Source organism: Bactrocera dorsalis, chromosome 5 (genome assembly GCF_023373825.1).
Source record: "Bactrocera dorsalis isolate Fly_Bdor chromosome 5, ASM2337382v1, whole genome shotgun sequence".
NCBI lineage: Eukaryota > Metazoa > Arthropoda > Insecta > Diptera > Tephritidae > Bactrocera > Bactrocera dorsalis.
Window position 1 is genome coordinate 68,340,151 of NC_064307.1, and position 17,398 is coordinate 68,357,548.

At 38.4% G+C, this 17,398-nt stretch overlaps 3 protein-coding genes and 1 non-coding gene across 11 annotated transcripts in view; 2 read left to right on the forward strand and 2 right to left on the reverse strand.

Moving 5' to 3' along the window:
* Window positions 1-17,398, reverse strand: part of LOC105227829 (serine-rich adhesin for platelets) — a 77,330-nt gene that overhangs the window by 18,008 nt on the left and 41,924 nt on the right. For 3 of the 8 annotated variants that reach the window (XR_007422983.1, XM_049458303.1, XM_049458305.1), the window contains exons 1-2: window positions 4,982-5,104; window positions 1,248-2,797 (exon numbers count right to left, since the gene is read on the reverse strand). Coding sequence is in view for 6 of the 8 variants with exons in the window: in XM_049458303.1 (XP_049314260.1) it covers window positions 1,248-1,854 (607 nt within the window). In the remaining 2 variants the exon portion in view is untranslated. Of the gene's footprint in view, window positions 1-1,247; window positions 2,798-3,464; window positions 3,874-4,135; window positions 5,105-17,398 lie in introns of those variants that run through there. The other 5 variants (XM_049458306.1, XM_011207362.4, XM_011207361.4 and 2 more) reach the window with 5 other exon arrangements.
* Trnaw-cca (transfer RNA tryptophan (anticodon CCA)) lies at window positions 5,437-5,508 on the reverse strand. Its single transcript has one exon. It is a non-coding gene; the product is annotated as a tRNA-Trp (tRNA).
* LOC105227830 (lipoyl synthase, mitochondrial) lies at window positions 6,113-8,099 on the forward strand. The gene is made up of 5 exons (XM_011207366.4): window positions 6,113-6,275; window positions 6,339-6,713; window positions 6,924-7,080; window positions 7,135-7,192; window positions 7,251-8,099. The coding sequence occupies exons 1-5, from the start codon at window positions 6,237-6,239 to the stop codon at window positions 7,816-7,818; spliced, it is 1,197 nt and encodes a 398-aa protein (XP_011205668.2). The 5' UTR covers window positions 6,113-6,236; the 3' UTR covers window positions 7,819-8,099.
* On the forward strand, window positions 9,406-12,620 carry LOC105227831 (cationic amino acid transporter 4). The gene is given in 2 exon segments (XM_011207367.4): window positions 9,406-10,025; window positions 10,146-12,620. Coding segments are annotated over 2 exon segments (2,019 nt in total). The 5' UTR covers window positions 9,406-9,883; the 3' UTR covers window positions 12,023-12,620.

The following is a 17,398-nucleotide window of genomic DNA, read 5'->3' on the forward strand; positions in this document are numbered from 1 at the left end:
AAACTGTTTCGCGTGAATGATGTGCGGCTGCTCGGATCGAAACTACTGATACTCGAAATATTTTGCAAATACGCACGTATACATATGCATACATACATATAAAATGCACAGTGATCAACTGCGATAGCTTAGAACAGTGGATTGTTTGATCCACATTTCCAAGCTGAATATTTGTTTTCAGTTTTTGAGATATAGATCTGAAATTTTGCACATGTTCTTTTTTCACCAAGAAGTTACTCATTTGTCGGAACCGCCGATATCGGACCACTATAACATATAGCTGTCATACAAACTGGCCGATCGAAATCCAGTGCTTGTATGGAAAACTTTTGTATTTGTCGAGATATCTTTTCCAATTTTGGCAGGGATTGTTGTCTGAAGTAACGGTATAAAATCCGAAAAAAAATTTCCGAGCAGTCCTCTATAGCTTATAGCTGCCATACAAACTGACCGATCGAAATCCAGTCCTTGTATGAAAAACTTTTGTATTTGTCGAGATATCTTCTCGAAATTTTGCACGGATTACTGTCCAAAGTAACGGTACAATATCCGAAAAAAAAATTTCGATCGGTTCACTGTAGCATATAGCTGCCATACAAACTTAACGATCAAAATCCAGTCTTTGTATGGAAATCTTTTGTATTTGTTAAGATATCTTCAGCATGGATTATTGTTCAAGGCAACGGTATAATCTCTATTGAAAATTTTTCATTTGTGAAGAGTATGCCAGCTTTGGTGTAAACGAAGTTAACGTTTTTTTCTCATTTACAAGCTGTTGATTACATGCGTTGGATATTTATTTTGAGAACTATGAATGAAAGCTTTGTAATGATCGGTAATGCTCGTTATTACGGTTGTTCGAGCAGCTTAGCTTAAAAGGTTGAGCTGAGAGTCTATGGCCGGCTACAAATCCGGTTCTGTTCTAGCTACGTATACATGAATGCGGTTTGAATACACATGATTCACGGCCGGAAAATACCAGTGAGCTTTTTTTACATATTTCGACTCAAATTTTAAACAACCATACAACAAAAGTTACACACACTACAAAAGTTAGCAAAGAGATTTTAGTAAGGTAAATCGATCAAATCCAAACAATAACACGTTCAATCGAATTTATATGTATGTATGCATAATAGTTCACGCACAGGCGCGCCTTCTGACCCACTGTCACTAAGCGCTTGCTATTGCCGATCACTAAGGCTATTGTTCAAGTTTCTTTTTTTTGTGCTATTTTTTCCACTCACCTTTTTCATTGCAAAGCGGTTTGCCAAAGCAAAATTTTGCATTTGAGTCATCAACCGCCACAGCGAGTCCAACTCCATAACCAGCACCAATAATATCTCTATCGTAAGCGTCAGCATTAGTTGCCAATGCTTGTGTATTGCCAAGATAATGCGAGGATGAGCGGTTTTTTAACTGTTGCAGCTGCGCTTGCTGCTCAATGACATCATCGATCTTCTTCAAATTTTCCGGTGTGGTATCGGTCTTCTCATGCCCGTCCGAAAACGAATCACATTCATAGTCAGTGCAACAATTGCTTGTCGGCGTATCCAACAATTGTTGATCTTGCAACTGGCGTTGTTGTTGTTGCAGCGTTGTTTCGCCTAATTTCCGTGGCACATCGCAATCATAAGTTGACGGTGTTGTTGGGCTTTCATAAGGCGAACGATGGATAGTTGCGTGAAAGTTACGCGTGCCGTCGACATTCTCCGCACCTGCCATTGTGTCTGTAGTTAGCGCGTTTGACGCTAGCGCTGCTGTAGCGTTAGCCACATTTGTGTTATCCATTGTGCTCGTTGTTGTTGCTGTCGCTGTGTTGTTAGAATCATTTGCGGTTGCGTATGATGTCATGATATTTGCTTAAATATCTACTGACAGGCAACCAGAACACGCAGGGAATATGGTTGTATTGTTGTTTTAGTTATTTTTTGACTTTTTGTTATGCTTTTTGGCAAGTTGAGAGAAAATGCACAGGTACCTATCTCGATTTCTTTCTACTTGTGGCAAAGTATTAAAATGTGTTCACGCTTACTAAAAGGTCGTACAATAAATTAATTAATCAACTAGGTGTGTGACGCTGTGTCCGCTACACTACGCTTCCCTGCGTTATGCTTATTTATATTAATACGTGCGCTCTCCTGACTCTTCCTGCTGCTTTGACTATTTTACTTCTTTCGTTTTCGCTCGCTTCCACTTTGTGCGTTCGTTCTTATCACTAGTAGTTACAATAGCAACAAAATAGAAATTTGTTTGCCTTTAGGATGCAAGCGTGCGTGTGTGTCGATATGAGGGCAAGGTAGGTGGATGTGAATCGTGTGTTAAGTGTTGGCGATTTCGTAGTTGTACGTTCGCTTATGGATTTTTACGTGTGATTGTATGTGCAGGTGCCGTGGGTGTTACCTCTCCGTGTTTTATATTTTTTGCTCTGCTATATGCTAAATTCCTGTTCCTGTTGTTGCCGATGTTGTCGGCGTTTTCGCAAAGTTCGTTAGCTTTTCGCGCTGCGACGGCGAAAATATTTGTCATCAGACGTGTTTGTTTGCAATGAATTAGATTTTAAAATTCCAAAGCGACACGTCTGACATCGGCCGTTTTCAACTTACTGTCTGCAACATTATTGTCAAATTCTATCGGTAAGTTTGACAGATTGATTGGTGTAACAGCCTGAAGAACTCTACACATAAGAAACACACAATGATTGACGTGGTGTATTCTAAGGTGGTGGTTTGGCGTTTGTTTGGTGCTATCCGGTTTGGTTAGTTGGTCGGTTGGCTGATTAACCACGTATCGGCAACTGTAAAGGAAATAAAGCGAAATTAATATATGCGGCGAAACATTAAATATATAAAACAACAACAACAAAGGTTACAAGCCAACGCGCGTATGTGTGTTCTTATTTATTGTACGCGTTTCGTGTGTGCCAAATTTGCTACATACACTTGTATGGTTGCTTATGCGTACATATGTTTATAGAAGCATACTGTAGTTTCCAATTTTAGCCATACATTTTACAAAAAACACTTCTCACAGCTTTATTTGCGTTCGATGAAAATAGGAAATTGAAATTGAATTGAAAATTTTCAAGGTTTCCTTCATTGAGCACTTGTAACAAAATTTCGTGCTTTCGATTTTATTCAAGTACCTTTCCACTTTTTTATTTGTTTTGTTTTGTATTACCAAGCAGACAAGAGTGCGTCAATGGCATTGAAGAACTAAATAGGAGACATTACAGAAAAAAAAGTAGTCGCTTACAGCATAACACTAAAACACTAACATCAGCTGTGTCAAAAGCGCGTCCACTTTGTTCGTGCACATGTGAAACGTTCAACGACCAAGGGCGTCAATTCACTGCCTCGGTCTATTTGTGTTACACAAAAAGACAGCAACACACAAACAGATAGCAACAGCACAAATTTTCGAAACTTCTTCATTAGACTGTGTATTGCTAAGATTATAGCCACCTTTTATTTTCACCTTTTTTGCTTTTTATTTGATTTTTTGCATCTCCGCTTTCTGCCTTTTATTTGAATTTCATTCAATTTATCACGCTAATGAACTCTATTCTAACCGCTTTGTGATCTCTATTGTTTCTTAATGCTGTGATATTTGCATTTTTTATTTTCTTATTTGTCTTGCCGATTTTCAGAATTAAGTTAATAGTTTACGGCAAAATACAACTGTCCGCACTCTAGACTTTTATGATGTCCAATCGTCTCTATTAGCAAAAACACTGAATCCAATTGGTATATACTACCTACACTCTAGTGGTCATAGCCGCTTGAATTGTTTTGGCCAAGTGAGTGCCAATATGACACTGAGTAAATGAATCGAAGAGAGCACAATAGCGATGTAGAGAGCAAAGGTAGAGTAACCGAATCAGTTGATAATTTTCTGGCGAGTGATTTGTAAAAGCAACGGTTCGTCAAAGTTTAAATACTTGTTGTATTTGTAAATGTTCATTCAGTGAATACATATTTTGAAAGTACAGCTGCAATATTGGCTGCTTAACTATTTTCAATACTTTTATGAATTTTTTACATCCAAACACGATTTTCTACCAAAAGTAGTCACAACCGTTAACGAATACCGTAGAATTCTCCACCACCAATTTGAGTATCATATATTTACTCACTCGCACTCAGTTCTCTGTAAAACACAAATTCCAATCCGAGTGTACAGGTCCAAGCAATTTGCCGTCATCTACAGCTAATTACCAAATTGTCAATTACATATGGTACGTTGTGCTTGTGCCAACTAATGAATGGAATGAATGGATTGTAGAGGCAAATTGTCACTGCATTTACTACTTTCAACTTTGATTGCACATAATGCACCGTTTTAACATCCACTTTTTCTTAGTTTATAAGCACTTTAAATAACAAAATATCATTGTACGTTTGAAAGAACAGGTGGGTAGGAATTTTCAACGGCATAGCGCACTGCAGGTGCATTTTACACACCAGTGAACACCTCATATGGAAGCCAATTTGCGGTCACACCCTGACGAACAGCAAGACCAATTGCGCTCTCCTATTAGAATTTTAGGCGAATATCATTCGGTATACAATGCGCGAATATGTGTATTTCTTTGTATAACATTTTATTTTTTTAACATGTATGAATATGCACAAAATTGGAAAAACACATTTGTGTTGAATGCGAAATTGTTACGCCGCTAAATGGTCATTTGTGTAGTTATTCCTTTGTACAGAACTTATTTCTTTCACTCTAACAACAAAACAACACACACTCGATACTCGTGTGAGCACACTCGGCGCTAGGCCTGATGGTGGGCGCTGTATTGGCATTTTCGTTTCCTCTTCTTTTGATTTATCGAACGCACTAATTTACACCTCCTTTTTTAATTCACTACGTATTTGAGTTGCATTTATTGCTCCGCATATTATTGTTTAAATTTTTTACATATTTATGCAGATTTTTGCATTTATTTCGTTATTATTTACACAAAAAGACCTACCGTGAGGAAAAGCGATGTTATCTACCGTTGTCCACACAAAAACTTCCAATTAGACTATTCTGACATGCCCAAGAGCATGAATGTGTCATATGTGCTCAGAGAGCGCAGGGTTGCATGTGGCAAAGCGAATTTAAAAATATTTAAGATCTTGTGATAAGCGAAGTTAATTAAACTGATTTCAACAAAATTCTTTATTTTTTAAGAAAACTTAAAATTATATGCGAAAGGCCGCACTCTATTTAATTTTAAGCTTTATTAAATATTTAGAAGAGCATGTGCAATAAATTTAAGCAATAAATGTTAGCATGACAAAAGTTCAATGCTATTGCCATTGAAATTATTAAAATCAACTTATGTTATTAAAATTAATTTTAATGTTTAAACTTGCAGTTAAATAAAAAAAAATTGTTAAATATTAAAAAAAAAACTTAAACACAAAATGTCAAATTGACAGATGACCCCGACGTGATTTGAACACGCAACCTTCTGATCTGGAGTCAGACGCGCTACCGTTGCGCCACGGAGTCTCTTTGCTAACACTGGCGCATATAGGTCTACATATATGTAGTTTTAACCCATTATTCTCTTATTTAAAAGTCAAAAGTATTATAAATTATTTCCGTGCTTATTATTTTCATATATTATCAGACCTCACAATTGGCAATAAATTTATTTAGATACCTTGCAAGGTCGCAATAATTGCCGCACATTTTATGCTTTGCTACCTTGTTGAAAGGAGTTAATGATAATAAAACGTTTTTAATAAAAAAAAATAAAAATATAAAGTTAACTAAATGACAAATAGTAACTTACGCGGTTTCGAACCTAAGACTATATGAAATACGAATGCAGCCAGCGATACACGTGTTTGTTTTTATGAATTGGTGTAGAGCATGTAAACGAAACTTCAACTGAAAAGTAAAGACTAAAACTACTAAGACTAAAAAAAACAAATTTAATTAAATTTAATGAATCCATACAATTTTTTTTTTTTAAGAAAATTACAGCTTTTGTAAATATTGTGATTAGCGCCATCTATCGGCGCATAGTAAATATCAATTTATATTAACAGTTTGAAAGCTTTGTTAATCGTCAAACCGATAAGAGCGTACGTTCTCTGCGAAATCTCGTTGTTGTCAAAATCAGCTGTTAAATATTGTCGTTTTGCAGATTGTTATTTAATTCATACGCATAGATTTTGGAAAATTTTACACGCAGTGTCACGCACATTAACGAATATATAGTACATGGCAAAATGCTACGACAATGTGTGCCTAAATCACCAGTAAGGGTGGTAAGTAAAGAGAAATTTTTAAATTAGTTGACAAATTTTTAATATTAATTTCATCATACACAGCACACCAGTGCTCGCGGTATACTAAGGGGTGCTGCAACGAATGCACCTGCCACAGCAGCAAAGGAAAAACTCGAAGAAATACGTGGGCGTTTGGAGAAGGGGCCAAACTTCCAAGATTTTGTGCAAAATCCAGAGTATACACGTGAAGAATGGACTGCCTACGAGGGAAAATTGCGGCGAGAGAAGGGTGAAAACGAACGCCTACGGCTACCACCTTGGTTGAAGACCACTATACCGATGGGTAAAAATTTTGCCAAGATCAAGACACAGTTGCGTGAATTGAAGCTGGCTACAGTGTGCGAGGAAGCGCGGTGTCCCAATATAGGCGAATGTTGGGGTGGTGGAGAACATGGCACACAAACAGCAACTATTATGGTAAGTCAGAACATATATGTATTACATGTATAGTGTAAGTTGTTAAATATAGCTTTGATTTCTTTAAAAAAATGTATATCATGTCAATAGTGCTGTGTTGACCTTTACTGATAAGCTGTCAAGCATTCCTTTGTGGTTGTATGTTTACTCTATTTACATACATACATGCATACATATTTATATTGAAATATGCTTATCTTATTTTCACAGCTGATGGGTGATACATGCACGCGTGGTTGTCGCTTCTGCTCTGTCAAAACTGCCCGCAAACCACCACCACTGGACCCCGCTGAGCCGGTAAATACAGCTAAAGCTATTGCCTCCTGGGGCTTAGATTACATTGTGCTCACATCGGTTGATCGTGATGGTATGTTTCAAGATTTAATTTTTATAATTTTTTTATGATAATATTTACTTTCAGATTTACCCGATGGGGGCTCAAATCATATCGCCGAAACTGTGCGCGAAATCAAAGCGCGGTAAGACACACTCAAATTTTTTTATTTTTGTAAGATATTCATAATTTTTAACTTTTAGCAATTCAAACATTTTCGTCGAATGTTTGGTGCCTGATTTTCGTGGCGATTTGACATGTGTCGAGACTATAGCTAATAGCGGTCTGGATGTTTATGCGCACAATATTGAAACTGTCGAGAAGCTAACACCATTTGTGCGTGATCGCCGCGCTCATTATCGCCAAACTCTTTCTGTTTTGCAGCAAGCAAAGCAATTCAACCCGAAACTCGTGACAAAGAGCTCTATCATGCTCGGTCTGGGCGAAACAGATGCCGAAATCGAGCAAACTATGCTGGATCTGCGTGAAGCAGGTGTGGAATGTCTCACGCTCGGCCAGTACATGCAGCCCACAAATAGGCATTTAAAAGTTATCGAATATGTAACGCCTGAAAAATTCAAGCACTGGGAGCAACGCGGCAATGAATTGGGTTTCTTGTATACTGCCAGTGGACCGCTGGTACGCAGCTCATATAAAGCTGGCGAATTTTTCATAACAAGCATACTAAAGAATCGTCAAGCGCAAACACAGCAAGCAGACGGAGCGCAAACACAGCAAGCAGATGCAGCGCAAACCACACAAGAGCAGTAATAAGCTTTATTTGTTGTAGTGGAAAATAGTTATAACATTGACCATAAGTGAAATATATGCAATTGTTGTATGCAAGCGCTATTTTTGCAATAATTGTTTATAATTAGAAATGGCTAATGAATATGCCTTTTTGAAATATGATTCAAATTTTTGTGTGTAAAAATATTATTTTAAACTATTCTATATTTGCTGCTTGATAACCTATTGTTAAAGTGATATATGTGCGTACTCAATTGGTTTGTAGTAAAATATAGACATGCTTTTTAAGGAAAAAATTGTAATTTTATTTTTTGTTAGCTATTCCTCATGTATATGTAAAGCAAACAAAAATGTTAATTTCCGCGACAACGAAAGGACTAATGATTGATTTAGTTTGTATGGCAGCTATGTGATATAGTGCTCCGATCTGAGCAAAATTTTCAGAGGTTTTAGAGATGGCCTTGACAAAATTTTATACCAAACTTCGTCACATTAACTCGTCAAATAAAAGAGTTTTCCATGCAAAGACTTTAGTTTGAATGGTCAGTTTGTATGGCAGCTATATCATATAGTGGTCCGAATTGAACCAAATCTTGTGAAATTGTGGTGATCCTTTTCACAAAAATCTATGCCAAATTTCGTGACAATAACTCGTCAAATAAAAAAGTTTTCCATAGAAGGACTTTAGTTTCATCGGTCATTTTGTATGGCAGCTATATGTTATAGTTGTCCGATCTGAACAATTTCTCCGCAGACTGTAGCACGCTTTCAGGTAATATTCGATGCCAAATTTCGTGTTGATAACTCGTCAAATATAAAAGTTTTCCATACAAGGACTTCAATTTTATCGTTAAGTTTGTATGGCAGCTATATGATATAGTAATCCGATCTGAACAATTCGTTCGTAGATTGTAGCGCTGCTTTATTCAATATTCCACGCCAAATTTCGAGATGATATCTCGTCAAATATAAAAGTTTTTCATACAAAGACTTCAATTTGAACGTTCAGCTTGTATGACAGCTATATGCTATAGTGAGCCGATATTGACAATTTCTACAAATGAGCAGCTTCTTGTTGAGGAAAGCACGTGTGCAAAAATTCAAAAGGGTAACTCAAAAACTGGCCCACTAGTTCGCTTGTATACAGATGGGCAGCTAGACACTGGCAAACTTAATATACCCTTTTCGCGTTATAAATATACCACAACACATAATCGCATTAAAGTCAAAGCGTGTAAAATCTATGCGCTTGCCACACAAAGCTCAATCTACTTGCATTAATTTCTACGCTCACCTAGCAACGCGAAAATGCTGCTGTATTGGTAAGTGCACTTATGAAGTTCAAGTTCATGCAACAACAACAACAAATGCAATAGAATTAGCACAAAAGCGATTGCTTCGCAGTCTCATTTCCACGCTTCCGTCCATCAGTCTGTGTGCGTAGGCATGTAAAGTTGTCGGCTTTGTTGCTTGTTGGCTATGTCACCTCAACAAGTGTCCGTTTTACAACAACAACAACAAACAGCAACTTTCAGTGCTGCGCTCACGTCAGCAGAAGTAAACAAAGTTTCTTTTTACATGGCCATTACATGCCGCTGGCCGCCCGCCTTCAACTGCCGCTGCAGCTGTTAATGGATTTTTCGCGCATGCGCCGCAGCCAAAGGCATTTAATCGCATTTTCCTTCGTGCGAAATTTTCTCACAATCCCACTGACATTTGTGAGTCAATTGTCAGTTGTGAAAATTGCTGCAGCAGCTGCCGCTCCGCAGTAAAAAGTGTGATATTTCTTATAATTTTTCCAAAAAAACTAAAGAAATTGTTCAAAATATTATAAATAATTTGTGAAAATATTATTTTCTGCATTAAAAGTGGCTGAGACTGTGTAAAACGCCAGCAAACAGGCTGCACCGCATTCCAGCCTAAAAGTATGCAACGTTGCTGCGACTGCGACATATGTTAAGTAGTAACAGCGCAGTTTTGCATAACCCAAAGGGATAGCTGTCCACCGGTGCACACGCACTCAACTTTCAACACTTGCCACTGCTTAGTGCGTTGCCAGCAGCTGGTCCCGCGTACCGCCGTCAATATGCCCAGCACACGTCGCATTATACTCGGTCACGTTATGTCGGGCTTGTGCTCCAAGATGAACCGCACGAAGCCTGTGCCTGCGGATGTCATGGAGACGCCACTGAAGCGCTGTCTCAACACCTTCGACATCACGCTACTGGGTGAGTACAGACACCACTACAAGTGTCTGAAAGAGATGTGTCTTTATAAGATTTTGTTAAAAAAAAATATGACCACTGGTCTTCGTCGCATTCACATACTCACTCTTTTATGGTTTACAGGCATCGGTCACATGGTTGGCGCCGGCATTTATGTGCTCACCGGCACGGTGGCGAAGGATATGGCCGGTCCCGGCATAATACTCTCCTTCATCTTGGCGAGTTTCGTCTCACTGTTGGCCGCACTCTGTTATGCGGAGTTCGGCACACGCGTACCCAAAGCGGGCTCCGCCTATGTCTACACCTACATCTCGATTGGTGAGTTTTGGGCCTTCGTAATCGGCTGGAATATACTGTTGGAGCATATGTTGGGCGCAGCTTCGGTGGCGCGTGCCTGGAGCGGCTATGTGGACTCGATGTTGGACGGTTGGATTGGTAATACGACGCTGGCCATAACCGGTGAGCTGCACGAGCAATTGTTTGCACGTTATCCCGATGTGCTGGCATTTCTGGTGTGTCTGGTTTATGCTGCTGCTTTGGGTATCGGCGTTAAGGCCACGGCCGTTTTCAATAGCTTGTTGACTACTGTGAATATTGCCGTTATGATTTTGGTGATCGGTGTGGGTTTCTGATATGCGGATACCAAGAACTGGTCGGAGGCGGAGGGTGGTTTTCTGCCATACGGCGTTGGTGGTGTTATTGCTGGTGCGGCCACTTGTTTCTATGCCTTTGTGGGCTTCGACTCCATAGCCACGTCGTCGGAGGAGGCCAAAAACCCGTCTGTATCTATACCTATAGCCACCTTACTGTCGCTTAGCGCTGTGACAGTCGGTTACATATTGGTTTCCGCGGCGCTTACGCTTATGATACCAATACGTGAAATCAACCCGGCTGCTTCGCTGCCCGAAGCCTTTGGACAGATGAATCTATATTGGGCCAAGTATGTGATCTCGATTGGCGCGCTCTGCGGCATGACGACCACACTTTTGGGTTCCTTGTTCGCCTTGCCACGTTGCATGTACGCTATGGCCTCGGATGGCTTGCTCTTCAGCTGCTTTGGACGCATCAATACCACCACGCAAGTGCCCGTGCTGAATCTTGTGGTTTCCGGCTTGCTAAGCGCCATACTAGCGCTGCTCTTCGATTTAGAGAAGCTTGTGGAGTTCATGTCGATTGGCACGCTGCTTGCCTACACCATCGTCTCTGCCAGCGTTATTATACTGCGTTATCGTCCGCTGGCCAGCCAGGAGCATGCTATCTACGCGCCCGACACACCCGACGAGGATGATGAGGACAACACCTCACAGTCCAGCATCGATACCGCCTCACCTACGAGTGACCTGATCGAGTGTGCGCTCGCCGGACGCCTCAAACCACAATTCCGCTGGCTGGAACCACTGCTCGGCCGCTTCGAACCCGGCGCCGCAGTATCCGCTGCCGTGTTGCTCTTTGCCGTGCTTAGCTTTGCGATTTGCTTCCAGCTCGAGGTATCCTGGTCGGAACTGTACACCGGCACTTGGTGGGCGCTTTTGCTATACGGTTTTATGATATTCATAGCAGGCGCTTGCGTTGCCGTGATTGCGGTGCATCATCAGAATACACGCGGTCTGAACTTCAAAGTGCCGCTCGTGCCCTTCGTGCCGGCGCTAAGCATCTTCTGCAACATTGTGCTGATGGTGCATCTGAGCGCGCTTACCTGGCTGCGTTTCTTCATCTGGGTCGCGGTCGGCATGCTGATCTACTTCCTATACGGCATACATCACAGCAAGGAGGGTGAGGTGTGCTCTTCCTATTCCATGTTAATGACCTCAACGGAGGCGGGCAAGTCGCATTGGGGTGCCACGGGTGGCGGTTTCACCATCAGCCTGAGTGGCAGTGGCGGCGCCGGTGTAATTAAGCGTACGGTGCTGCAGCGTTTCATTGGCAGAAAAATGGACGACAAGAAGCCGATTGTGGAGGAGGAGGATGTGGATGAAGTGGACGACGAGGGTCATACGTAAGTGACAGGCGGAAGAAGAAGTGCAAAGCAACAAGTAACTAGTATGATTTTTTTAATTACTTTTACGATGAAATTTGGGAGCGGTTTGGAGTTTTACTTTAAAGCATTTAATGTGGCGCACAAGTATTTTATTATTATTTTATATTATTTTTAGTAAAAGCGTGCTTAGCATTTTTTAAATGTGTCAGCAACTTTTTCTGTTTTATTTTATTGTTTTTTCGATTGAGGGAGCGCCAAATCAAAACTTCAACTTATGACTGTGTCTACTTTATGCCTTTCTTTGTTGCTTACTCAAGCGCCAGGCAATGCTCAAACGCCCGGTGGCATGAGTCATGCCTCCAGCTCCATGCAAGCACAGACGTGTTTAATTAGTATTTCATTTTTCATACGAAAGTCTGGATAAAATTGGTCAATTCGCGCAATTCATTATTAGTTATCTCTCAGTCGGCCCAGTGCGGTTTTGTGACGTAATATTTGATAAAAATATTGAAATGTTTAAGCATAAAGCTCTAGCGACCAGCCAGTTAGAGCTTTATGAATTATACATACATACGTACATAAATACATACATACATATGTATGTACATACATAAACACTAGGTTGAGAAAAAAGACGAATATTTATTCTTGGCTTGATACTTTGAAAAATGGTCCTTAGACCCCTCTAACAGATTTGCCAAGTATGACCTAGAGGTCATAAATTGTCTTGGGAAGCTCCACCGCCCTGCAGTTTTGAATTTTTCTACCCTAAACAGGGTATATTAGGTTTACCAGGAAGTTAGTAACACTCTGCAGGAAACGTCGGAGATCCTATCAAATGTATATAAAAAGTCAGCATGATGAGCCAAGCCGGTTTAACCGTCTATCTGTCCGCGAACTAGTTCTTCAGTTTCTAAGCTATCGATCTAAAATTTTGCACACTAGTCTCTCAGTTTTTGAGATATCGGTCTGAAACTTTGCACAGGTTCTTTTTTTCCTAAGAAGCTACTTATTTGTCGGAACTGCTGAGATCGAATAACTATGGCATATAGCTGCCATACAAACTGAACGATCAGAGTAATGTTTTTGTATGGAAAACTTCTGAATTTTTCGATATATCTTTAAGAACTTTTACATGGATTATTGTTCAAGCTAACAATATAATTTTCAGAGATATGGTTGAGATCGCCTGAGCCTGAGTGAGATCGGACCACCATACCATATAGCTGCTATACAAACTGAACCATCGGAATCAAACGCTTGTATGAAAAACTTTTTCATTTTTTCAGATATTTTCAAGAAATTTTACACTAAGTATTGTTCAAACCAATAATGCAATCTCCGGAAAAATGGTTGAGATCGGATCACTATAGCATATAGCTGCCATACAAACTGAACGAACGGAATAAAGTGCTTGTATAGAAAACTTTTTCATTTGAAAAGATATCTTCACGAAATTTAGCATGAATTATTATTCAAGGCAACACTAGATTTTCTGTAGAAATTGTTCAGATCGCATGACTATAGCATATAGCTGTCATACAAACTGCGCAATAGGAATAAAGTATTTGTATTGAGAATATTTTCATTTGAAGAGATATCTTCATGAAATTTGGCATGGGTTATTTTTAAAGAAAAATATGTAATCTACGAAGAAATTGTACAGATCGAATAGCTATAGGCTATGGCTGCCATACAAGCAAAACAATCAGAGTTAAGCTCTTGTTAAAGTCAATTGGTATTCGTGAAGGGTATTATAGCTTCAGTGCAACTGAAATTAGTTTTTTATTGTTTTTTTTTTACATATTATACCTTTATTTTTATAACGGCGTATCAGTTAGTTCAAATCTAGCTTCAACTACTTGAAAAAATATTTCGTTTCATAGTTTTTGTAGGCAGTTGAATGCTCTACGAAAAGGTCTCTTATGATTTTTTCGTAAAATTACTTGCAGAGACTTTCTTAGAGGGGTCTAAGAACATATTTTTCAAAAAAAAAAATTTTTTTTGGCTCGCCCTAATATACAATTATATACATACGCGTATATATACATATACATATTGAAAAAAATATATTTCAAAATGCTATAAATCAATAGTTTGTAGGCAGTTGAATGCTCTACGAAAAGGTCTCTTATGACTTTTTTTTCTAAACGCAACCGCAGGACTCTCTTAGAGGTGTCTAAAAACATATTTTTCAAAATAAAATTTTTTTTTGGCTCACCCTAATACACAATTAGATACATACATACGAGTATATATACATATACACACACATTTGCTAATTATGTGTTATGCTAGAGCTGTATTCAAAAAGTATTGAAAAAAATTCAAAATTTTGGCTTCTTACATTTAAAATCACTTAACTCAAAACAAGCATTTCATTAATAATTCGTTTTACAGCATTAGATGCTCTTCTTTGTACTCAAATTATTCAATTTTATATACATATGTATGTAGATAATAATAAAACTATTTTTTCAACATTTTTTAATATTATTTGAATAATAATAACGATGATATTGGACATTTTCTAACATTTTTTCAACTAAAAATTGTAAAAGAAATCATGAAAAGAAAACCTATTTTATGCAGCCAAACTAACTAACTATAAATAAAGATTTTAAATCAAACTTCAATTAAAATTTCATGTCTAGAGAATATGTGTAATACATACATACAAATATATTTTCTATATATATTTAATCGATATTATTGTGCATAAGACAAATATTGATTTACATAAGAAAATACACTGCGTGTTGAAGCGAATACTCGCGTGATTGGCTAAGAGACAAGCACAACAGCACGATAATAACAAAAAAATAAGAGAAAAATTACAGAAAATAACAATTTACCAACAAAATATAAAATTTATGAAATTCAAGGCATACTTTAAGGCGTTGGCGCATATATCACACAGCTCTCCACCGTCTTGAAGCAAATCAACAACATTTTTATCTCTTTCTCGACACGCATAAAAGAGAGTAGTGTGTAATAAAACAATTAAATAATCAATTAACTCAAACATCTACAATATATATACATATAGTACATGTACATATATACACATATGTATATATACATTTATATATATATATATATTTATGCACACTTAATTGAAATGTTAATATATAAACGTACCAAATTACCTGCAAATATATACATACATACATACATATTATATGGATAAATGCATCAAATATTTAGCTAAATGTATAATTGTTAGACAGTATTAATTGGTTTCTTTGTTTGTTTTTGTGAAATTGAAGAACAAATGTAAACAGCAGCAATTACTAAATTATAACATAATATAACAATACAAACGCACATACATTTATAGATGTATGATATGTTAAAATAAATATGCAATAAAAAAAGAAGTGTTTATGCTTTATTCAAGTGAGTGAGGAACAGGGTACTCTTGTAGAATCACTAGAGGTGATGTAGGAACTGATGCTGAGAGCATACTGAAATCATGGATGGAACACTGGTCCAGTTTGCTGAATGGCAGTAAAAGCATAACACCAGGAGATGGTGAAACCAATTCCCCATTTGTTAACGATGAAGCAGACGTTCCATTGCCTGACCAAGAATCAAGTTCGAATTTCAAATACCTCTCTAAAGAAGAACAAAGGCGGGGGCCGATTGATTGCCGACCGAGCTATTCAACTACGGCAGCAAAGAACTGATAAGGAGCATGCATCCGCTTCTTTGTAAAATATGGTCGGACGAAAGCATGCCCAACGATTGGAATTTAAGTGTGCTCTGCCCAATCCACAAAAATTAGACCCCACAATCTGCGTCAACTACCGTAGGATAAGTCTCCTCAACATCGCATATAAAGTTCTTTCGAGCATACCAATTGATTGGACCTTATTAGTATGGCTTTAGACCTGGAAAATCTATAACTGATGGGATTTTCACCATACCTCAAACCTTGGAAAAGATCCGTGAATGGAAGATCGACACGCACCACCTCTGCGTTGATTTTAAAGCTGACTTCGACTGCAGGAAAAGGAACCTCATCTTTGCCGCCATGTGCCATGAACTTGGTACCCCCGCAAAGCTAATACGGCTGTGTAATGTAACATTTACCAATACCAAGAGCTCCGTCAGAATTGGAAATAACCTCTGAGAACGGTTGTGAAAGTCGTTCTACCGAACGAGGTTTTTGATAAGCCGACCCCCTATCGTGCAATTTCTTCAATCTGCTGCTGGAGAAAACAATTCGAACTGCATATATGTATAAATAGAGAAGGTTCAGTCTTCTATAAGAGTGTACAGCTGCTGGCGTACGCCGATGATACTGAAATAATTGGCCTCAACAACCGCGCCATTACTTCTGCTTTCTACAGACTGGTTAAGTAAGTGAACCATGTCGGTCTGATGGTGAACGAGGAAAAGACAAAATATTTTCTGGCATCAAACAAACAGTCTAACAACAAACAGCGACTAAGCTCCCACGTCACTGTCAATAGTCATTACTTCGAAGTCGTAGATAATTTCGTCTATCTTGGAACCAGCATTAACATCAACAACAATGTCAACATCGAAATTCGAAAGAAAACCTCGTTCCAACAGGTGCTACTTTGAATTGAGTAGGCTAATGAAAAGTAAAGTCCTCTCCCGATAAACATGGACCAAACTCTATAAGGACGATGGCAACAGCTGATGAGTCGGTCTTAGGAGTGTTTGAGAGAAAGGTCCTCAGGAAGATTTATGGTATTCGCAACGATCGTATGGATGAAAACACTCATGCTCTGAAAATATTTGAAAGCATCTCGACTCCGTTGAAGAGATCAAGTGGAGAAGGACTTGACTACTCTTGGTATTTCGAATTGGCACCAAACAACGAAAAGGTAGAACAACCAATATAACTTTTTGAATGGTTTTATTGACATACTCTTGAAGTTGTATGATATATAAAGCGAATTGGTCGAGGTCGGTTTAATGCGAACAACAAACAAAAACTCATCAGGAATCACATCATGAGAAAAAAACTTATAGTTTGTTTTAAAAAGATTTAAATTTCACGTGAAATTGCTTTTCTGATAAACAGTGCTTAAACAAACAATTTTAATGAATGAACCTTTATCCTTTAGAAAAAACATGATTTATAGACAGACATATATGTAAGTGAATAGCACTCCAATTCTACAAATTGCTTTATTTATTATTTACATACCATTTATTCATGCGTTGAATGAAAATTTCTACGCTACACTTAAGCATTGTTTGCTCATGGTCACCATCAACTTTTATTTTGCGAATTTTCACAATGACACTGCGAGTTTTCGCAAACGAGACAAAGCTAGTTGGAGGCATGCAAGTGTGTAGCTATAAAAAAAATTCGTCCAGATGGGTAGGATTGTTCCAAAACGTTAGATAGTTGTGGTGA